This window comes from Athene noctua, chromosome 2, assembly GCF_965140245.1.
Source record: "Athene noctua chromosome 2, bAthNoc1.hap1.1, whole genome shotgun sequence".
In the NCBI taxonomy this organism is placed as follows: Eukaryota; Metazoa; Chordata; class Aves; order Strigiformes; family Strigidae; genus Athene; species Athene noctua.
This window is the reverse complement of record NC_134038.1, coordinates 26,791,518-26,816,085: the sequence shown is the minus strand read 5'-3', so window position 1 is coordinate 26,816,085 and position 24,568 is coordinate 26,791,518. Positions and strand designations below refer to the sequence as shown.

At 37.7% G+C, this 24,568-nt stretch overlaps 1 protein-coding gene across 2 annotated transcripts in view; it reads right to left on the bottom strand.

Moving 5' to 3' along the window:
* Positions 1-1,838: 1,838 nt before the first annotated feature.
* RAD54B (RAD54 homolog B) overlaps positions 1,839-24,568 on the bottom strand; it is a 66,695-nt gene continuing 43,965 nt past the window's right edge. For both annotated transcript variants that reach the window (XM_074898718.1, XM_074898719.1), the window contains 11 exons: positions 24,131-24,418; positions 21,484-21,646; positions 20,528-20,753; positions 13,452-13,659; positions 12,775-12,914; positions 11,902-12,192; positions 10,341-10,516; positions 7,721-7,982; positions 6,371-6,437; positions 5,857-6,057; positions 1,839-2,194 (listed from right to left, as the gene is read on the bottom strand). In XM_074898718.1, coding sequence (XP_074754819.1) covers positions 1,977-2,194; positions 5,857-6,057; positions 6,371-6,437; positions 7,721-7,982; positions 10,341-10,516; positions 11,902-12,192; positions 12,775-12,914; positions 13,452-13,659; positions 20,528-20,753; positions 21,484-21,646; positions 24,131-24,418 — 2,240 coding nt within the window. In that variant the 3' untranslated portion in view covers positions 1,839-1,976. The remainder of the gene's footprint in view (positions 2,195-5,856; positions 6,058-6,370; positions 6,438-7,720; positions 7,983-10,340; positions 10,517-11,901; positions 12,193-12,774; positions 12,915-13,451; positions 13,660-20,527; positions 20,754-21,483; positions 21,647-24,130; positions 24,419-24,568) is intronic.

The window sequence follows — 24,568 nt, the reverse complement described above, 5'->3', positions numbered from 1 at the left end:
GACATGACAGCAAGTGGGATTGTCTGAGGGCTGGACTCAACAGGTGAGGTGAGAAGGCCTGCTGAGATAGCCCTGAGGGACTGCCTTAGGCAGAGAAGATGAAACATGGTATGGTGCGGATTCTGGAGCAAATCTCCTGCTCTTATATGCCCAGGTTTCCTCAAGGGCATTGCCAGTCAGTTTGCTCCAAACCAGAGTGGGCTTATGTGTGTTCAGTGGAGATGACCAGGGTCCCACAAACCAACCAGCAATGGAACCAAACTGGCATCTGCTTGTTCACGCAGATGCAAGAAGTCACATATGAGATCAGCATCAGCAGAGAGCAGAGAATGCTGGCATGCTTACTACAGACAGGGACAAGAGCACAGCTTACAGAAACTTATGGGCAGCACATAATCAGCCTCAGATAATTATTAATTACAATAATCATTACTATACAGATTGGCTAGAATCTCTTTCTTGAGTTACAAAGCTACAGGCAAACCTTGCCCTTGCTAATTAAAATAAGCTGTGGGAGCTGTAAGATATCAGACAGCCTTTGTCTAACAGCAAATGAGCACCACAGCAGCACAGCACCAGGGTAAGCGTGACCACCATGTACAGGGTGAAGAACAGGCTCTTAACAGTCAGCCTAAAATGTTAAAGAATTAAACCGTACCTATTAACATAATTCTAATTGTTACCAAGAACACGGTTTGCATGCCAAAAAAATGTCTGTCACTGATGACTTTGTCAATTATTTTCTCACTTTGGTCTTCATTATTTTCTGGTATCATTCAGCATTTAGAGTCAAAAGAAATTCAAAAAGCCCTCTTAAATAGATGTGGATGGTGAAGAGAGGTCAAAGCACATGGCTTTCAGTTCCCAAACTGTATCAAAATGCAAGGAAAATGTCTGATGCTGGGTTAGGATGGACTGTGAACTCAGTGACAGTCTAGGGAAAGAGAGCACTAACTTATAACACGAAGAACAAACCAATTTTAACTATTTTCTGAAAACTGATTGGGCTTTTAGCTGCTGCTATCACATATACCAATATCAAGAGGTTGTATATTATGTGGCACAATGCAGGATTACCACAATGGAGCCCTATTTTTGCTCAAGGTCTTTCAAATTCTGTAAGTTTGCAGTATTTCTGAAAATTATCCAATCTTCTGTTCTTCTGGGCCTTTCAAAGTACGTCACTTAAAAGCTGTGAACTGACTTCAAACTTCTGCACCTTCAAAGAAAGAAAATACAGTCATAAAATACCATACTATGAAAATATGCTCAATACTCCCATTTTTGGCAAAAAGTGTCCTTAAAAGGAGTTAGCTAAATGTTAATAAGCTTATACTCTGTACGCCTGAGAAAAAAAGTGGTTTTTTTGTCCCCAGGTAAAAGCAATAAGAGAATTTAGGAATATTTTGACAGTATCAAGCTGTGGTCTCAGAATTTTGGACCTCAGTGGTTACTGCTCTGAGAGTCATTAAACTGTAAATTCAAGGGAACACCTCGTTATAAAGCTGCAGTTATACAGATACATAACTTTTCATTGTCAGAACAAAAATCCAACCAGAGTGTTAACAGCATATACATGTATATAGCATTGCCTAATCTTAGAAAATTTGGCTGAAGAATTGCCAGCTTTACAAGCAATAAATCATTATGATCAAATTATAAAACAAACTATAAAACAAAGTAAACATACATAGGAATGTGCATAAAAACAATCTTATTAATAATGATATCAAAGGAACAGAACACCAGAAAGCAAAGTTAGTTTTAAAAATCTTTGTTATCATTATAGTACATATGATTAACTTAGTAACAACTGTAACTTTGTATAACACCAGGAATCACATTTAACAAGAAACCTTGTCAGAAATACACAAAAGAGAACTTGGCAAAAAGAACAAAAGGTAACTGCACATCAGTTGTTTACTATACCTATGAGGAGAAGGGTACAAGTGGTAGGGAAAGACGCTTAAGTTTTATTAGGTGGGGGAAGTTGGACTGGTTACATTCTGGAAAATGAAAGAAACATTCTCTTTTATCCTTTCCATGAAAGAATCAGGGAGAGTCTGATGTTGCCCAGAGAAATGTTTCCATTGCATCAACTGTGACATGGAGAGTGGTTTCTTTGAATTAGGCTTCCCATGGTTTTGTCCAAGCTGGCAACCTCTAGGTATAGAATGCTTTTCTGAGGAAGGATCTGAAAAAAATAATAGTAGATTAATCAGAAAAAACTAAGAAAACTTTGGTCTGAATCAATAGCCAGTTGTTGATAACAAATGAGAGAAAATAGAACAGTATATATAATCCTTCTATGTCTATGAAACCCAAACACATGTATCCACAGTAAGAGGTGAAAAGCTCTTGCCCATTGAGTTTATCAAAATCACCATATGCTAGTATAAAGACAAATCCTTTTACACATGGATGGGAAAGGAAATATCTGGCAATTTCCTTGCTTCTGTCTTCTTAATTCTGTGACATTTGGACTTCTCCCATTATTTAAGTAAATCTGAATCTAGAAGTCTGCTGCAGGAAAATTCATACTAGCTTCTATTTCCTCCCAGAAGAGTCATTCCAACTAGCTGAAAATAGTTTGAATAGCTACTTCATTGACTCAGCACACTAGAGCTGTGCACTCTGTACATCCAGACTATGCCAAGTTGTTCACTATACACAATATTGTATACTGTATATCACAGTAAGGAAAAGACTATTGCTGTGAAGCACAAAGAGAAGAATTCACTTTGAACAAAGGATCCTAAAGCCCCAAACAGCACCAGGTCATTGCAGGCTATGTCACACATTGCTGATTCATCTGACGCATGTGAAAAATGAAGAAACCATTTTGGATGGAAAAAAATTGCATCACTGCTGTTACTGGTTTAAAACCCGTCATCAAATATTTTCATAGCATTGTTATGTGCTCCTTAGGAAAGACCAGTGATATGAGCACCATGATGACTCAGAATATTCTTGAGGTTTTTTAAGTCTTGGAGAACCCACAGAGACACATATATGAAAGACTTTCCTTTTGACTGACATATGATGCACATTTGCACTAAACTTAAAACAGACTCTTCACAGAATCATTCAGGTTGGAAAAGACCCTTGGGATCATCGAGTCCAACCATCAGCCCTACTCTGTAAAGTTCTCCCCTACACCACATCCCCCAACATCTCATCTAAACGACCCTTAAACACATCCAGGGATGGTGACTCCACCACCTCCCTGGGCAGCCTATTCCACTCTCTGACCACTCTTTCTGTAAAAATTTTTTTCCTAACGTCCAGGCTGAACCTCCCCTGTTGGAGTTTAAAGCCATTCCCTCTTGTCCTATTGCTAATTACCTGTGGGAAGAGACCAGCACAACCTCTCTACAATGTCCTTTCAGGTAGCTGTAGAGAGTGATGAGGTCTCCCCTCAGCCTTCTCTTCCTCAAACTGAACAGTCCCAGCTCCTTCAATTGCTCCTCATAGGATCTGTTCTCCAGGCCCTTCACCAGCTTCATTGCACTCACTCCAGCACCTCGATATCTCTCTTGTGTTGAGGTGCCCAAAACTGGACACAACACTCCAGGTGTGGCCTCACCAGTGCAGAGCACAGGCGGACCATCACCTCCCTACTTCTGGTCACACTATTTCTAATACAAGCCAGGATACCATTGGCTTTCTTGGCCACCTGGGCACACTGCTGGCCCATGTTCAGCTGTTTGTCATTTAGAACACCCAGATCCTTTTCTTTTACTGGCTAGAAGAAAATTTAGGATAGATGCCCTTCTCAAGTCCTTATAGATTCTACGTTCCTAACTCCATAAATTACAGCATGATCATGTAAAGCAATAGGCTTACAGCTTTGTAGCTGAATTGAAAGCCAGTAAAATAGCAAGACAACCCATCTGCATGATCCACACAAAGCTAATTTATTCCTTTCAAGACTCCTGTAGTTTCCTAAAGATGGCCCCATTGTGAACAGACAAGAGGAGCTTGGTCAAGAATATCCAGTCTCATTGGTATATCTAATAGAAATCATTATAAAAAAAGTTCATGTATTGTGAAGCCTGTATTATGTTGTTTGGCTTCTCTTTAATTTATCTTTTGAATCACACTTGATAGAAATGGAAGATACAAATCAGTGACAGTTCTTGTCCTTTTCTGTGCACCCGTATCTATTCCCAGCAACCTGAAATCTGGTTCCCTGATGAAGTAATTTGACATCAATTTTTTGTTCTTAGGAAAGGCAAAGAAACCCACTAATGGTAGCTGCATTCTGGGTGATCAAACTGAAAACCATGACTCACAACAATTTGACTAGGGAACTGATGAGCCACTTTGTCCTCTGCTCTTTAGGAAATCAAACCTTCCCCTCACTATCATTTCCAACACTTAAGTCTAAGAATGACCTTCAGGTTTTTCCTTGATTTACTGCCAAAAGGTTCCGTTCACTGGGACCAATATATAATTACCCTTAAGGATGTCCTTGTTACAGCATCCAAGAGACCAATGTTATGGTTGAATTGATGGAATCAATATGTGTTCAAGATAAGCAGTCAGGAGTGTTAAGACAATTGCAAAATGCTAAATAAAATTATATGCACCAGTGTTCATCACAGTAACAATATAAAATTTCTCCAGATTTCTGTCATCCAGGACCTCTACCTGCCTCACTGCACACCCATGAGAAAATCTGGCTTACATTTAACACTGAAGGTGCCTTTTCCACACAGATCCTGCAACAGTACCTACGTGGAAGCTGATGTATTTTAGAACATCACTTACTCATGGGAAAACAGGTCTAATTTTTCAATCACTAAAGAAAGACACAAAGACAATGAAATCAGTATGTGGAGCAAAAATAAAGGAGAAAGTCAATTCCTATGGTTACAGAAACACTGTGCTTTCACTAGCCAATTCCTCCCCATTCTCGGTAGAATGAAATAAGAAAGGAACACAACTCTAACCTATTACCTGGACACAAGCAAAATAGTTTCATTGGGTCTGTATTACTTAATTTCTTGCCCATGTCTGTTGAGAACATGCACTCTTGTACCCCTTTCTTTGGTTCTTTTTATTGTGGTATCTGTATGCATTTAGAAGATATCGGTATTGGTACCTCACTTTCACACCTATAAATGGTGTATGTGGGTATTTTATGCCCAAAGGAAAGAAACATACCAGGGCAATAGACAAACTTTCCTTTAAGAAAGTAGATGAGCTATAAAAATTAAAATGGATAAGATGTAAACATAACTTTGTTTTTTTCTAATCCTGCTTCTAACTTAAACCTATATACCTGTATGCAGTAAGGTATTAAAGCAATTTTGATATGCCAAAAGAACAAGAGGCAGGTTCCTACAGAAAGGATAGATGCAAATATTTGCAGATTGGCTTTACAACTACCATGGGATCTTCCTGCATTTCTCAAAGAGCTATTTTAATCATCCTGCATCAGCTTTAGTTAATAACTGTGAAATGAAGGCTTAATTCAGAGATCTGGTATAGCCATGTTCAGATAAACAGCTTTTGAACTAGCCCCTACCAGCTACTCATTACTGTCTTTGAATATTTAGAAACAAAACACTATATAGTGTCATTTGGTTGTAACAGACCACTAGTTGAGCTGGCCATAGCTAATTCAAGGAATTAAGAGGCATAATACAGAAAATGTTTGTACTGCAAGGAGTCTTTTCTCCTCTTCATCTTGTGAAGAGCTCCTATGGATTAGAAAATAGCAGCCAGTATCTGGATGATCCCATAACGAACCTCACTATTACTGAGCGTTGGAGTTTTCTCCAGGGACAGGCTATATATTCAGAATGGATGACTTCCTCAGCAATGGCCAGAGATAATGAAGAAACTCACTTTGATGGTCTTTCTTTCCCATACAGTCACACTCAAGCAAGTCATGAGTAACACAACTGGAATCTTCATGAAGAGTAAAGAGATTTCTAAGCTCCTCAATGGAAAAATGGATGTGTTCAGATGTCTTGGAAAGGTCTACAACTGCTCCAGAAAGGTCTTGTTTGCTGATCTGTCTTTGATAAATCTTTTCTTCTATTGAACCTGTATTGAAAAAAAACCAAACAAACAGATACATTGGGATAATTTTTGACCAGTATTTGTCAAAAAGAAAAAAGTCAAATCCATTTCTTGATAACAAATTTACAGGAAACACTAAACCACTATTTTCAGTTATTCAAGCTAAGCAAAGGCAAATGAGTTAACGCGATGCCTCTATTTTAAATGAATTCAGAACACATAATATATATATATATTAAAGAACAAATTACTTCCAAAAACACTTCCTCCCTTTCTTTTCTGGACAAAATTTCAATAGCTGTCTCACTCTATGGTATGCTTGAGCACCATCTCTGACCTGTGGTTAGCAGTCTGTAGATATATACAGTATGTTTCTGACCATCTCTCCACACTCTAGCCATTGCCTGAAGAAAGCAAAAAGATGAAGAGCATTAACAGTCTACTATGCAATGATATTTCAACTAAAACTTGTAGCCTCCGCTGATCGAATTACCAGTTCTGCTAGCTCATTCAAAATGATGTTATCCAAAGAAAGCATTCCTCAATAACTGTCTTTGACTGTTTTTATAAAAGTCTTCTGGTATTACCTTTAAATAATTCTGAAAATATTATTTCTGCCATTCATGCTCCCCTTTCTTTATGTGTACTACAGTAGGAAAGTTAGGATTTCAACTTTTTCCTGCCTTCTTCATATGTTTTCCAAGCATTAGCAACTGTTTACTATTTCAGAAATACCCATAATTTCCTCCATCTCCAAAACTGGTTTTTGACACATCTTTAAAAATTACTTTCCCATTTCTTTTAAAATTGTAAAATCAGTGTTTCACATTCCCTTTAATTCTTAAACAAGTAAAATGTAACTGAGTACTGCTATATGATTTTTTTCAAAAATATAAGGGTTACACCTACATACTGGGTACAAGTATCCACAACATGGTTTGTGATCTATGGCAACCTGTAGCAATTTTGACCAATTTAGCAGACCGTGTTTCAAGCAACAAGACAGGTGACCACATGAGGGTACTAATTCACACTTGGAACAGGAGCAAGGCCAAGAATCAGAGCTTTTCTTCAGTTATTAAGCACACAGCATTATTCTATACTGAAAAGTTTATACTTTTTTTTTTTTTTAATTGTATTGTTAAGGACTATTTTAACTGAACACTCTTATGCCAACTAAATAATCCCTTGAGGCCAACAGTGATATTACTGAATAGCACAGCACTGGCTTTGTTTTTTTCCTTTTAGAATCATTGCCATGTGATTTTCTCATTCTCTTAATTCTGATCAGAACCTCTCCCTTTTTGTCAGGTATTGCAAATCGATAGCAACATTTGCTATGCAGCCTAATCATATTTTTCTTTTCTTTTTCAAAACACAGCAACTTTCCAGTTAAAAAGAGGTCAGGAGATGAAAGGGATACATGACTCCCTCCTCCACAGAAACCAGAATTTAATCTTTTCATTTTTCACTGCAAGAGGGCTTCTAATGATCCTGATATATATAATATGACAGAGAAATATTTCTTCTTCTCTTCTCAGAAAGAGTTCTATTTCAGTATTGTGCTTGTTCAGATGCAATGTGATACTCAGGTAGCAATAAGACATGCAAAGTCAGGCATTTCAAAATCAATCAAGAAATCATTTGATGCCCATCCCAACCCACATGTACGCAGTTGTTATCAGACCTGAATATCTGTAGCTGGATTCCAGTCGATATCATACAGGATCAAATGAGATGCTCCGACCAGATTCAGTCCTACTCCTCCAGCCTTTGAACTCAGCAAAAAGATAAAAGCTGGACTGAATTTACTATTAAATGTATCAACAATCTGTTGTCTCTGGGAGACAGGAGTATGTCCATCAAGTCTAGTATAAGAGTATCCATAACGTTTGCATGTCTCTTGTAAAATGTTTAACGTCTGAGTGTAATTGGATACCAGTACAACTCTGTCAAACAGTAAAACAAAGTTATCATCTTACACCTTGATAAAATTAAAGTCCAGTAACAAATTACTGAAGACAGCTAAAAAAATGAAATTACAAGTCAAGCAAAAATTATACATCAACCTGAGGTTACTCCCATTTCCTAAGAAATAAAACATTTCCTAGTAATTTGAAGCACATACTAGATTTGGATGCATTATACATACTGTCAATCATTCAAATGCTAAATAACAAATGTTTTCCTTTGCAACAGAATTTGGCTTAATGCACAGATTCCAGGGATCCAGAACCAACCACAAAGATAGAATTTTTAAAAAAATCTCTATTTATACAAAATAGCTGCTGTTAAGGCTGCATTTGCAGAGTGTTGTAGCAGCTAAGAAATAATATATATATGACTCTACTTACTGAAAAAGCTACTTTGAACTTCTATAGGCAACCTTGGAAGATTTTAATAAACAAAATAATTAAAATCAAATAGGAAAGCAGTGACTCCTACATTTTATGACAAAGAACTGGGATGAAGGATAGTGAAAGATATCACAAGCAATATAGTCTGGATTTTTGTTATTTTTTTTAAGCAAAATAAATCTGATCCCTTACACTAATGATCCATACTATATGTCAGTGTTTATTCTCTGAAATTTTGATTTAATACGTTTCAGAGATCTGTAAATCTAGAATTTTTATCCTCCTAGATGTTGAGGATGAGTCTACTGAGTGGACAAAAAGATCACAGAATCATAGAACCACAGAATAGTTTGGGCTGGAAGGGACCTTAAAGATCATCTAGTTCCCACCCCCCTGCCATGGTCAGGGACACCTTCCACTAGCCCAGGTTGCTCAAAGCCCCGTCCAGCCTGGCCTGGAACACTGCCAGGGAGGGGGCAGCCACAGATCTTTTGAATGTAATCCATAAACAGTAAGGTCAGTCAGGGCATTTTCTGCCAGATCTTGTTTGGAGGTCTTTTCTAATCTAAACTAAATGTAACAAATTCCATCAAAGGAGCTCCATTTTTAAAAATAATTTTAAATTTAATGTTTTAATTTAAAAAATTCCATTTTAATTTAATTTAATGTTTTAATTTAAAAACAAGTACTGAAGAACAAGACAAATACTTTCAAGGAAAATCTGCTAAATTAACATTTTTAAATTGTTTTAAAGTATTTTTATTATTGTACTTTGCAAGTGAACTACATCCAAGACTTCTTTTCAAGATCGGGTTTTTTTGTCAATCAACATCAAATTCACATCTTTGTTTTCACTACAAACTTCAGAAGAGGACTGGAACTGCATCTATATATTGCAAAAACTATTTAGTACTAATGAGAGCAGTGAAAAGAAGATATATGAACATCACAATTACAGCAACAATAGTTTTAAAGGTGTAAAATAATGCCTCAACACCTGCTGTAACTCAGCAGCTCCTATAGCACTGAAACAAAGAGGTGCTTTTTCCTGATATCCCTGTTTCTTTTGACCTACAAGAACTAAGGGCTGTACATTTAGATATTTAGCTATCATTGGTTTCAATGGATGTTAGGCCTATAAACTCCAACAACAGGCTCAGCTTTCTGCTTTGTAAAAAGAGAGCATCTTCAAATTCTACTACCTCAGTGCCAAAAGATCTGCTGTTACTTCCCACTAGTGAATTACAGCATTTCAGCATCAATTTAACTAAAAGTTAAAAGTGAAATACTTTTGGAATAGCTGGGCTTTAAGGCATGAGTTCATAAAAAAGTTATCACGGGACACAAGGTCATGTAAGATTTCCATGAATCAGCAATCGCATAGTAACTAAGCATGTGCATCCTATCACCCCATAATAAACAGAGGTTTTCCTACATGTCAGTGGCATTTACCACAGGGAAGAGAAGCAGTTTCCACGACAGTTCTTCTGTTCAGACTGGTTACCCTGAACAGAAAAGGTACCAAGCACTGAGCATTTAAACATGATTAAATAACTAATTTTAGTGCCATTTGAAATATTTCATATATTGATACATCTCCTCCAGGAGATACAAAGCATTGGAAAGCCTCTGCAATTAAAGATAATGTTACAGTATAGGGGCTGTAGCAAACTATCTTACTTGCTGGAACTCAGTATGAAAAATACAAGTATCTTCATCTGGAAAAAATATGAAGAACATATTTGAAAATTATGTCAACTGCAAATGCTATAATAGTTTCCTAGTTTAACAAGGAAGAGCCAGGAGTACAAGCATAAATATGCTTGGCACCTCTGCAAACAGTTGCAGTGCCTTTATTTTGAATATTACCTCCCAATGCATTTGAAAAGCAAAACAATATCCAGAAGGTCACTCCCATTAATCTCCCTTTTACTTTTCTTTCACACTTGCCTTTCCGAGGAGTTGAGCTCACGGATTGCTGCTAACAACTTCACCAGCACCTGCAATTTTCCTGATTCAGTTTCAGAGAAAGTGTCTGAAGTATAATCTTGTGGAAAGACATCTATTAGACCTTCGTAGAGGCTGGACTCATCATGTTCATCAGACATAGGATTGCAGCTTTTTTCCTAATGAAAATAAAAGGATTCAAGTTCCATATCCCCTCTAACATGTTTTGGTTTTTTTCAAACTTTCCTATAATTTTATTACAAAGTCAAAAGGAGACATCAAAAGCTGCCACAAAGTAGTGTACAAAGTAGTAGAGCCCGACAACTTCCCAAACCAGATTGAAAGCACAGTTTTAAAATGCTGATAGTGTTTATTTTGGTTTACAACCTCTATTCTATGATGTTGTTTGCAGCTGAGTACACAGTTGAAATACTTAAAACTGAAATATGTATTTTACTTCTCTTTCTCTACTTAAACAACCACATAGATGTACACTCACAGCAAAGCCATATCTAAAACACAGGGGGGAAAAAAAATCAATACCCTGGTTATACTTTCTAAATCTAATACCTTATTATGGAACTTCCCAGTTGTTGACTTTTTTTTGGAAGATGCTGTCATTAAGATTCAGTTATGCAATCAGAAATTAAGAAACACTAGCAAGTAAAGACAATAAAATAGAAAAAATACAAGTAATATTTTGCTGTAATTTGAATATCAATGTTTCATAGGAAGGAAAAACCCTAACTACTCAAACGCCAAAACCACAATGGCACTAAAGGACTTGCACATATAGTTCTTTCCATCCCTATAGTTTCTAAAGGCTTATGCTTTCACATAAGAAAAATTTCTAATGCTTATACTATGAAGTAAAGACAATGAACTTTACTTGGCAGTGTTGTAAGATACAGGGAGATCTGCTGCAGACATTTCTACAGTCATGAAGTATGTCTTTTAAGAAAGATTTACATTTCCACCCACCTTACATGGACTTTGGTGGCCATAGAAGTTAATGTTACCAGGTTTGAACTATCACATTATTAACCTATAGGAATAAGAATATTTCTATAGAAATAACAAGGTATATATACAGTGTGATAGATCTCAGAAGTGAAAATGGAGACATCTAGTACCACTGACATCTTGAGCCTGCAGCTCCCAGTGTCACTGAGCTTGAGAGTAGAATTATCATGTGGACAGGGAGGTTTCAGAGGAACCAGCAGACAGAGTACACAGAATGATCTCTAGCTAACAGTGTTCTTTGTAAAATTTACATTTATATGTATTTTTACACATAATCACAAGCAAGATTAAGAGAGCAAATACATGAACAACAAGAAAATACCCTAAGGCAATGGGAAACCAATGAGATGCCTTCCCTGTGTACATTCAGATTTCCTAACATTTATGTTTTTGAAAGCAGATCTCGTAAAGCAAGTTATATGTGAAAAGAGAGTATGGAAATGACCTTAAGTAACATGCACATTGACCATAACATATTTGTAGTGACCTTTGCCTGCTGAAATGACTAATGAGAGACACCCACCCCCACACAAATAAATACCTTTATAGCTTTAAACAGAAGGCATGGATGATTGCAAAGCTTTTTCAAAGCTCCTATACATATCAGGTGAGGGCTGTTTTCTAGCCTGCCTTGCAGACAGGACCTAATAACTGGAGAACTAAGCAGTTTTCGATACAATTCAAGTTGCAGTGCTGTTGGTCGGCAGAAGATTATGCTCTCCTTTTTGGGGGGCAGAAATTCGTTTATAATCTCCTGTGTTCTCCTTAAAATAAAGAGTCCAGTAAGGCGTGTGAGTTCTGCTGCTCTTTTTTCTCCTAATTCCTTTTCATCCTAAAAGAACAAAGCACAAAATTAATGGTAATCTTGCATTTCATCACAATAATTTTCTGTATTATTTTAATTAGGTGTTTAAATAACGTTTTAAAAGTATGATACCACTTTCCGATATGGGAATGTAACAACCAATTATTCTCCAGTTAGTACCACTGCATTAGCTTAGTTCTAGGTCTGGTTTCTAAAGGCTTAAACAAAGGAAGATAATGTCCCAGGAGACATCCAAGGCTTGAATTATATTCTAGAATTTCTCGAGATGCAAGAAAGTCATACAGATTTTGCAGTACTATGGAGCATTAAGAATCAATAAAGTACTGTCACATGGTATTTCTGAGAATGAAAGGTGTTGGAAGAACAATTTTTGCCTGCTAATTAATAGGCAGCTGAAATGACATGATATCAACATGCATATATTCCTTCTGCTTCCTTTGGAGAACAAGTGAATTTATTTCATGCAGAAAGATGAAAAGCTTTTGCTACTATTAGTAGTCCTGTGCTTCATTTTATTCCATAGAAAACAAATATCACAGTGCTGTCTATGAATTTTCTTCTATAACTGCATTTTTAAAAATAATATACCTTTGTTGCTGAAGGTTCTCTAGACCTGACAATTGGTTCCTCATATATCTTTCGATATGTGGATGAAGAACCAAGTATTCCTGGATTCACAAACTCTATTAATGCATAAAATTCTTGCAAGTCATTTTGGATTGGAGTACCTGGAAAGAGAAATTTTTAAAAAATGTCTGCATTTGTCAACTCTTTCTTGAAACTGATAGAAGTACAATCGTTGAATGCAGGGTTTAATGTTGAGAATGCATCTTGAAAGCAGATGTTTTGTTTCAATGTGAATTACTGAGAGTTCTGAATTAATCTAAAACTTTATCGTGATTGATAAGCTACTGTCTTCCTAACTAAAGAGACTGCACATCTAATTGTTTTGACAAAGGAATTTAAAAAGTCAAGTTCTAAATCAATTTTGTTAAATAACTAAAAAGGAAAACAAAGTGTATGCAGAGTCCCAATTCCCTTACAGAAGTCCACAGGGTCCTTGCCTGTCCCTGAAGATAGACAAATTTTGCATTTATTTTAAAAAATTGAAATAATCTGTCTTTACAAGACCCAAGATTTGTGCATTTAATACCCATTGCCCAAATTTATACTGTGCTCCTGCCATACTTACAGTATCTTTTTCCTTTACCCCAATCTAGCACTACTAATATAGCGAAATATTAAAAGTAACTATAGATACTAACCAGTAAGGATAATTCTCCTCTCACAAGACAGACTAGCGAGGGCTGTAGTTGTCTTAATAGAGCTATTTTTCAGACGATGTCCTTCATCACAGATTAGAAGGTTAAATTCTATAGCCTGAATCTGTTTCAAAGATCGCAGTAGCATCTCATAACTGATTATCATAACTGAATAAAGTGGAGAACTGATGAACTCTTCTACTTTGTGGTCCTGCAAGCAGAAAGGAAAATAAAACATACAACTATCTCTTTGGAGAACACTCATCATATTCCTTAAACATCCAGTGCCTACAGAAATTTTTTCTACCATGACACAAGACATTTACTATCTCCTTCATGAGTTTGGATTATTGATTCTTTCCTAATTTGCAAAGGAAATATAGGATCTGATATAGCAATTTAGAGTTTTACCACCTCATTAAAAGAAAATTTATTATTCTTTTAAGCTTTCAAATCCTCTGAGATACATTACCATGAAGGTGAAAAGCACAGGCTCCCTGTAACAGCTTCCCAGTCCTGGCACTTAGGTAAGCTTCAAATTAATAATTGAAGCCAAGATAACGAAGAGGCATAAGTAGCTGCCTGTACATTTACTTTGGGATCTCAAGCTGCAAGGCACAGTAAGGTGGTCCAGTAGGAAGTTACCACATTCTACCAAAATTCCCACTGTAGTTTTGAATTGAATATATTACTGAATATGCTATTACGGAATATGATATTATATGAATACTATTGAACCTACTGTATAGGTTTTAGATTTTAGAAGAGCAAACTTCAACTCGCTCAGAGCTGGGAGGGATTCTGTGGGAAGCTTCCATGGAGGGTAAAGAAGCAAGCAAGTGCTGGGAGTTTTATAAGAACATTTTCCTGGAAGCACAAAACCAGTCCATCTCCTTTAAAGGTAAGGGAAGTAGGCAGAGGAAGAGACCCCCTTAGCTTAACTGTGAGCTTCTCAGTCTGCTCAAAAGAGAAGCATACCAGAGGTGGAAAAGCAGATGAACAATTGTTGAGAACTACAGGGACATTGACAGGGTGTGCAGAGATGCAGTCAGAAAAGCAAAAGCTCAGCTTGAATTGAAATTGGCCAGAGACATCAAAAAGTACAAGAAATGGCTCTGCAGGTACGTAAACAACAACCAGAAACAGAAGGAAAATGTTGGCCTGCTGCTAAACAGGAGAATTTAATTAGATACCAACAACACTGAAAAGGCAGATGTTCTCAACACTTTCTTAACCTCGTCTTTACCAGCACTGTTGGGCATCAGGCCTTGGGAACAAAAATCCAGGTTGACGCAAACACAGACCCCCTGTCAGAGAAGGAAGAGTTGGTGTGTGAACTACTACAGGAGCTCGACCCCTGCAAATCGATGTGTGTTAAGAAAGCTGGCTGACATCATTGCAAGGCTGCTCCCCATAACCTTTGAGAAGTCTTAAAGAGATTGGGGATGTCTCAAGAAGACCAGAAGAAGGCTAGTATCACCCCCATCTACAAGAAGGACTTGAATGAGGATCCAGGAAATTTTAGGCCTATCAGTCTTCCTTCAGTCCCTGGAAAAGTTATGGAACAAATTCTCCTGGGAGCTATAACAAGTCAAATGAAGCATGTGATTGGGAAAAGCCAGCATGGATTCATCAAGGGCAAATTGTGCATAACAGACCTGATTACTTGCTATGACAAAGTAACCTGCTCAGTTGATGGGGGGTGAGCAGCGGACATTGTTTCTCTGGATTTCTCCAAGGCTTTTGATACGGTTCCCCACAGCCTCCTCCTAGAGAAACTGATGCACTACAGTCTAGACAAGAGGTCTGTGCAGTGGGTGGGAACAGGCTGACAGGCCGCTCCCAGAGGGTGGTGGGAAATAGCTCCTGTTCACTCTGTCAACCTGTCACAAGTGGGGTCCCCCAGGGATTGATACTGGGCCCAACACTGCTTAATATCTTCATAAATGATCTGGATGATGGGATCAGTTGTACCCTGATGAAGTTTGCTGATGATACCAAACTGAGTGGGAAGTGGACACTTTGGAAGGGAGAGCCACCCTGCAGGAAGACCTGGATAGGCTGGAAGAGTGGGCTAATGAGAACTTTATGAAGTTCAACAAAGACAAGTGTCAGGTCTTGCACCCGGGAAAACCTAATCCAGGAGTGCAGCACAGGCTGGGATCTACCCGGCTGGGGAGTGGCGCTGTGGAAAGGGACCTGGGGCTCCTGGTGAACAACACAATACATATGAGTGAACAGTGTGCTGCAGGGTCAACGAAAGTCAATGGGATGCTGGGCTGCATCAACAAAGGCATCACCAGCAGAGACAAAGAAGTCATTACCCCACTCAGCGCTTGTCAGGCCACACCTGGAATGCTGGGTTCAGTTTTGGTCCCCAGTGTGCAAAAAGATGTGGACAAGCTGGAGAGGGTCCAGAGGAGGGCCACAAAAGTGTTCAAGGGACTGGGAAGCCTGGCATATGGGGAAAGGCTGCGAGAACTGGATTTGTTCAGCCTTGAGAAAAGAAGGCTTAGGGGAGACCTTATCACCCTGTTCCAGTATTTAAAGGGTGGCTACAATAGAAGATGGAGACTCCATTTTTACAAGGAGTCACACTGAATAGACAAGGGGTAATGGGTACAAGTTAGTCCTGGGGAAATTCCAACTGGACACAAAAGGACAATTTTTCACGATGAGAACAATCAGCCATTGGAATAATCTCCCCAGAGAAGGGGTGGATCCCCAACATAGAGCACTTTTAAGGTTCATCTGGACAGGGTGCTGGGCCATCTTGTCTAGACCATGCCTTTGCCAAGAAAGGTTGGACAAGATGATCCTTGAGGTCCCTCCCAACCTGTTATTATATGATGATTCTGTGATTAACTTTGTTACAAGCCCTTAATATTGATGGGTTGGCCAACAGGTAAGGGCAACCTGGGACTCAGAAAACATAGCCCATAACCAGCCTTAGAAAACATGCCTGTATACTGGTAAATAAAAGCAATCGATTTCTAAACCCTGTATTACTTTTCAGAAGATGTCTGTAATCCCCTCTGCTCATGTATTCCTCAAACCCTTTTCCTTCAATAGATATCAAGGAAACAGACACACTAAATAAAAAGTCACGGTAATGTGACAGGGAGCTTCTTCCAAAAAAGTTTCCTAGAAATAGTTACATTTTTGTGAAGACTTGTGAATGTAATTATGTAATTACTTGTAATTATGCTTAAAAACTTGTAATTACTTGTAATTATGCGGAAAAATCTACTGTGGGTACATCCCTCATCTTTCTGCCTGGCTCCAGATGCTAATTTCCTGCATGCTCCTTCCTATTTCCTAATGGTGTTCACTAGCTAAGCAGACTATGGGTGCCACTGAAAAGCTAAGGACCTCTTTAATTGTGAAAGCAAATCAAACTAGAGTCTCAGAAGGTATTTTTATTTCCAAACAAGATCAGTTACCAAACACAGACAACTACGTTTGGAGCCAGATGGTATAATACACTGTAAAAGCAGCACCAATTCATTATCACAACCTTTAGAACCTCCTAGTGGGCAATTCAGATGAATCTATGGGCCAAAACTAGCACATTAATCTCACAAAGTACCTTGTGGTAAATCAGTCCCTGTATGCTACTCATGAAGAGGCCCAGCACATGTTGGAGGAAGCAAGGAGTAGTGAGGAGCAGGTAACAAGGGCATGAACTGATTTCCCCTGGTGTTTGGACTGGACTTGAGCATTCCTGCTGTTACCAGGACTGCAGTTAACTGCTTGTTTTCTGGCTATAGCTTTACTGACATTTTCAAAATAGGAGCAGAAAATTTCCCAACACAGGAACAGAGACACAGAGGAGCCCTGTAGGCAATACCCAATGGTTGTCCCTGCCCAGGATTCAGGCTCCATATAGCCGTCCTGAAGACCAAAGTCTCTCTGACCTTCTCTTGGGATGATCAAGCATCAGAAGATGCCGGGTTCAGAAATCATTTTGTTTTCCTACACTTAGGGGCTGTGAGCTGAGACTGTGGGGAAAGTGCTGAGACACTGGGGAACTGCCTCCAACATGCCTCCCCTAGTAAATCATCAACTCTTCTGGACTGTTTGAACGCCTTAAAACAAAGCAGGAGAATCCTGGCATATTATAAGCCTCCTGCAGCCAAATTTAATATATTCCCTGCTGTATACAACAGGAGTGGATGATGGACTAAAATTTAAAATAAATTTACAAGCTAATTTCAAGTAATTGATTTTTTCCTCTTAACTGGCTTCAAGATATGTATGTATTATAGCCTCCATTTTCACAATTACCCAAAGTGACTTGACAGGTTTAAGCGAGTTGCCCAGAGCCACATATGGAGCAATTATCAACCAGTATTAGACCTCCATAATGTCCCAGGCTTACTCTTTGAACAGACCTTTCTTTGCACTAGTCCAAATCCAATGTAGCCAGTGAAGTGTTAATTTAAAAATGATGAATCAGGAAGCAATGTAAACTTTTAATTAATTAATTCTTCAGATATTTTGACTTAAAAACCAAACCATAACAACCCCAGTAGAAGTGATACTCTGCAAACAGATAAAGGAGTTATTCTCTCAAACACGTCTCAAATGCTGATAACATGGATTAACAAGACTTAAATGCAACCTTTGTGGGGAGGCCTTAATTTTAAAAGCAATGTCCTCTACATGACATTTGCATTTTAACAGGAGTAAACTAATCACATTTTAAAAGCAGATAATGTCCTGGTTTTTTGAAGAGTCTATTACTGAAGGGTTAGGATCAATTCGTGGTGTTTCAGCGTGGAAATGAGGAAAACATGCCTAACAGATTCTTAAACAGATTCTAAAAGTCTGTCAGTTCTTTGAATGCATTCCTTACAGGAAACAATAGAAAAAAACTTTGAGACAAGCTCTTCCTTTTAAGTTATCCTGGAGAAATAACAGTATGGTAATTTCTGTTTTTCTGAAGAAGACAGACAGTAAATTATTTTGAAATACCTTATTATATCCCAGGCAAGTCATATTGTGTCCTCCTTTTGCATGACAATGTATTCCTTGTTATTTGGGAACACAGTCTTAAAAGCTGCTGAGTGTCCTCAATCCAAATGGCTCCAATAAGATGAGTAAGAATATTAAAAGTTATTTAAATTAAAACGAAAAATACTGTGATTTTGGGTCATAGTAATTGTCAGCAAATTCAGGTTTTCTCCTCCCAACATTATTGACAAAAACTGCAAGAAAACGTTCAGTTATTTCTAACTACCTTTCCAGGTTAAAACGTTGCCATATTATATTTTGCCTTGTATCCACTTCTTTTAGAAACTTCCATATTTCTCATCCTAACCTATATTACATTACAGTTCCTGACAAGTCATGTTTCCTTCATTCCCTCATCTTGAAACATGTTACTAAGAAAAGCAAATAATGCAAAGAGCACCTGTTATGTGTGGATTGTCCTCAGTGGAAGATGAGTAGGATCAAGAGTTTCAAGGGTTTGACAATAATGAGTGGAATTCAAAGAAATAATTATTGTTACAAAATTTTGTATGCTCTACAGTTTAAAAACAGTTTGAAAACTTCCATTTCATCTGAAATAGGCACTCTTCCACACAGACAGTAAGGATAACACAAGAAACTAAAAGCAAATCTGGTTGATGTAAGAATCGGGTCATCTTTAGAATGAAGTACTATTTGTTTCTTCAATCTACTTCCATGGAACTATTAGATTAAAAAGTAACTTTGGAAAATAAATATCTTTGTTTCAAGTACCAATGCAGATAGTGTAAGTTCTCCTCTTCTTCCCACTGGCACAATTCAAATATAGGAGCAAGGAAAAAGTAGGGGTACAGCAGATTGCTGAATGTACACAGAGAAACTAGTTTGCTAAACAACTTCACTTTCCTTTTTGCTATGAATGCTCACTCCATATGGACATGGGTACCAGAAGTCATACGAAAATAAATACTGGATAGTAAATTATAAAAAACAGAGCTTGAATCTGAAAGCTTCATAAGCATTAATGAAGGCATGGGCAAGTCTGCTCACAGCTTCACGAGTGCCGGTCCTTAGAGGGTCCAACCCTCTGACTGAGATATTGAGCCATGCTTAATGGCAAAATTTACACGGCCAGAAAGCCTTGCTGGATAACCACAGCAAGATGTGGTTCTCCTCCAGAGAAGGTCCTCAGTCAGTGATGCTACAGCCTCACTCTGTGAACTCCCTTGTCTTTTACTTGGCCAGGTGCTTTCCTGCCTGATGTGGTCAATAAAGGTCGCTGAAGCACAGAGTCTGTACTGGAACTCTTAGTCTTTGAAGTAAAGGGCAGAGAGAGCTTTGTTTTTCAAAAACAAAGGCAAGACCCTAAAGGTATACCAAAGAGATTAAAAGATTAAATACTTCGTCAGCACATGGGATTCATCCAGACACTACAGGAACTTGGGAGTGTCATCACCAGCAGGAACTGCTCCATTATAGGAGGGGACAGGGATCAGCACCATCCCGCTTCTTTACTAAGATTTGTACTTGCCTGCTCTTTTCTAGAGATGAGAGATATTCACATTATCTAACACTGAAACTCTAGACTTGGTAACTCAAATCATCCCTACAGAAACCTAATTCTTGACAGTGACAGTAAAGGAATAACCTTCTGAAGTAACCTGAAACAGACAGCTGAAACAAAGAGGAAAAAGTTTTCAGTACAGAACAAAAGCAACTACAACAGAAAAGGAATCCAAGTCAGTCAAGGTAGATGCTCTGGCACCTAAAGCAGGGAAAGTGTACACTTTAACAGAAAGCTCCTTAAAACAAAGAGGCACAAGGAGGAGCATGTCTCCTTTTACATCTTCAAAGTTGAAGCCTGAGGAAAGAGAAGACAGACATACGCTACACAGGCAGGTGAGCCTGAGTTATGACCCTGTTACTGACAGCTAAATGCCCATATGTACAATTACCTGAAGGAGAAATAAAGTATTATAAATATATATTAATAATTATTAGTTTTGGTCTCTGGTTTAGAAAAAAAAAAAAAGAGGGGAAAAAAAGTCACAAATCCTATATTCTGAGCCAAACATGATGTAATCCCCTTTGGAAATAATCCTTACCTGATCAACTGTAAAGACTTTGATCCTTTCACTTCCCAACCATTTCTGAAATTCTTTCTTCCAGTTTTTTACCAGACTCCCCGGGGTGACAATTAGTGCTTGCTTTAGTACAGGTTTGCATCCATAGACCCCTTGACGCAGAAGAGTCCAGACAAGTGCAATGCATTGCAATGTTTTTCCTAAGCCCATTTCATCAGCAAGAATGGCTCCAAATCTGCCACTAACTCTGTAAGATGTAATTAGGCAGTGGTAACGTTTTTAAAAGACATATCTATAATAATTTACAACTGGTTTAGGGAATTGCTCCTTGCAGTTGCATTCTGAAGAATAAAGAACCTACTTAGATTTATTATGCTCTACCGTAGGTTTTCATTCAGTTATAACAGAAGACTTTAGACTGAAATTCTTAATTTTCTAGAGTAATGCATTAGTCCTCCAAAACTAAATAGTTTAAATTTGCTTTTAGAATTAAAATTATTATCTAATATTTTTTAAACCTGTATATACCTTAAGGAAACTACGACCTGATTGATATATGACTTGAGAAAAAATTTTTGAAAATAGTACTGTATTTTTTTCAACAGGTTGGTATGGCAGCTTCTTTACTCTAAATGCCTGATTTATAAGTGATATGAATAATTATATATTATATGAATCATAAATCCCAGAAAGCAGTGTTCTTTAGCGTGGGTTAGACTGTTTACAAGACTTGGTATTTGCAGTAGAACTGACAGGCCTTTTGGTGCACTAGCTTCTGATTACATCTGGCAAAATCATAGCAAGCATGATGCTACAAACAGGTCAGAAAAAACCTATGCCACCTTTACTGGGGGAAAACTACTAATATCAATTAACTGAACAATTTCTCAAATCTACCCATTCAAATTGTCTCATTTCAAAAATGGGCATGAAAATATTACAGGTATTGAAAGACAAAAGGATAATTATCATCTTACCTCATTCCCATTACACATTCATATAGAAATATAATTCCTTCTTTCTGATGTGGTCGGAGATTGTTTGCAATGTAAGGATCCACAACTACATCCACCATAGGTAAACCAGCCTTATTGAATGTCCACTGATGACTTGCATTTGGTCTTGGCATAACCAGAGAATCTTTAAGTTCAAAACATATAAAAGTATTGCACAAAACCATTATTTTCAGTCTGTTAGCAAAGGGTATTATTTCTCTAACTGGGCTACAGAATCAAGTCAATGACCTAATGACTGTTAAAAATACTGTTTAATTTATCAGCCATTCTCAGACTGAAAATGCCTTTACCACTAGATAGCCTTCTAAATAAAAAAAAAAAAATCCTTCTACAGAGGTTTCCTAAATAGTTTGCACTTTTCTCAAAGGTAAAGATGACAAACTGAGAAATCTGAGGGGTTTTATATTGTGAGGTGAAACTGCCTACCTAATAAATGTTGCATGATGACTTTGAACACATAGAGTTAAATCAGAAGAAGTTCTAAAAGGCCTCTGAATGGAAAGTTTAAGAAAAAGAACATAAACAATGACCTATATAAAGTCTAGACACTACATTTCAAGGGGATATTCTTGCAGCTATCCAGAAAGACTCCTCTGCCTGAGAAACAGAGATAAAAGACAACAATTTGTTAAAAAAAATAATAGGGAAGGACTAAGAGTAAGCTGACAAAGGCTGCCACAGTGCACAAATAAAGGAAGTTGACAGGTTTGAAGACATCCAGAGGTAAAGAGAGCATGAAGGATTGGGATACATCTGAATAACAGTTTTGCTTGCCATAATTTTACAAACTCGACCATAATTTTGCTAGACAACACCCATACTGGGTTGCTTATATTGATGCTACACATATCTTCACTGAAAAGTAGTGTCAGACAGAATAAGAAAGCAATTTATAGCTGCTAGTATTTTTGTGTCACTAGAGGAGATCTATATTGATAATGTATTCATGGCAATAGGTTGGCTGAAGGCTCGTATCATTCATGGAGATTGTTTCCTACTGACAAAGGGCTGAGTTCTGATGGATTACATCAAATTGCATGTGTATATATATAAGAGCCAGTGGTGACAAAAGGTAACTTTTCTGACAAACTTTTGCAGCCTCAGAGATGGAGAAGAAACAAGGCTTGGATGAGCAATAGACTAAAAGCTTAGAAATCATACATGGAAGATGTGCCTTTACATCTTTGTCACTGTGCTCTGTTATGCTGAGCACGGGGATCAATGGCTTTCCATTTTGAAGAAGTTGCATTTTCATCAACTATAGTCATAGACTTCAACATGAAAACCTCTCATTGTTCCAGTACCAAGGTCCTGGTCTTGTAAAGTATCTCTGTTACTTCTGAAAGAGGTTACACAACAAGGCGTTAGATAAACGATGGTGATTCTCCTGTGTAAGCAACTCTAATGACTGAGAGTCCAAGCTATTGATGTCTTCAGGGTTCTTGAAATTCGTATCAGGTACTCAAATTCACCAGAAGAGAAGTCACAGGAGACAACTAGAATAAAATTTCGCTTTTTAACAGACTAGTGCAGAAACAGTGAAGAAGTTGAGTGTTGAATATATCAGCTCTTTGCCAGATTTTAGATTAGAAAGCTAATGCAGTATCATCCTGGAACCATATGAAGGAATGTTCTTAGATAATCAAGTTGAATTCAGACCAGAAGCTGGTGTTAATAAGGCTGTTCTATAACAGGGACAATTATATCACTAATTATCACTTGATTAAGTTGTCACTGTTTATTTACATAGCAGCCAGGTAGCAGCTTCAAAAAGTCCCATAGTATCAGGATATGAGTTAAGAAGTAGGATGGAGGTATAACTACAGTAAGAATGTAGAACAAACTTGTATTTTTTTAAGTATGTGTTGCTCTGCTTAGTAAAATTTCTTTAAACTCATTTTTATCTTCCATGTGAAAGATAAAGCCATCAGCAGAATATAGTTCCTAAATGGTTTGCTATTGACAGACAAAACAGTAGCTGCTTCCTACAGCTATCTGCTGTTTACAGGATCCCTCTTACACAACTGCTTAACCAGCCTGTTCCTATGCAGTTTGTGAACTCTCATTCATGGCTCTTCAGCACAAAATACTTCTAGCACTATAAAACAAAACTTTTATTCCAAAATGTATCTGATTGAGTTTGGGTAGTGTAATTACACTCACTGGCTGTGAGGGATCAGGCACTGTCAGAAGCAATTTTTTGAATCTGGCTTAACTTCTTTATTACTGATCTTCCACTGTGTTGCCAGATTATGTCAGTGCTTCACTGACTCCTGTGGGAAGTTGGGACTCATCTAGAACTTCTAGCATGTGTCAGACTGTTTCTCTGATCAATAAACTCATTTTACTTGGCAAAACTCTCACAAACCACTCTAACTTGTTTCTACAGCCAACTGTAACAACTATGAGAAACTTGGTGCAGTGCAGTGTTTCTCTTGTTAGAAATGCACACGATAAAATCCCAACATAGTATTTATAGAAACAGTAGTACTGCGTGTCAGAAATACTTCAGTAATACATTGGGGAACATGAAAACTTTGGTTATACATTCAACATTCTTTTTGAGAGCCAGAGGATGCTTAAAGAAACTTAAAAATCTAAATCTTACTTGAAGCATTTGGATCATGGCGAGGTTTGTAGCTTTGAGAATCTTTGAGTGCATTCTCTTTAGAATTGGGTTGACAGACACTTTTGAATGGTTTACAGAATGGTTTCATATTAGTTTGGGATAAAACAGTTGGCACTGTGTCATGAGTCCCTATTCCAGCCTCAAAACACCTGCCACTGCTGAAGTCATCTGCTGAAATTATCCCCATCACTTCAATTTCTTTTCCTCCAACCATCAACGTTTGACCTTCATCAAGACTGTCTAGCTCTTTAGATTTATATCCGGTACCTAAAAGAATGTAAAAATTTATCAATTAGAACAAAATGGCAAATACTACTTCCTTAACAGCATTACTCACCTGCAGGAAGGAAAAACAAAACTGTGAACAGGCGTTTGATTCTTAAGCATCTGAATTGTTATACATATGAACTTATGAAG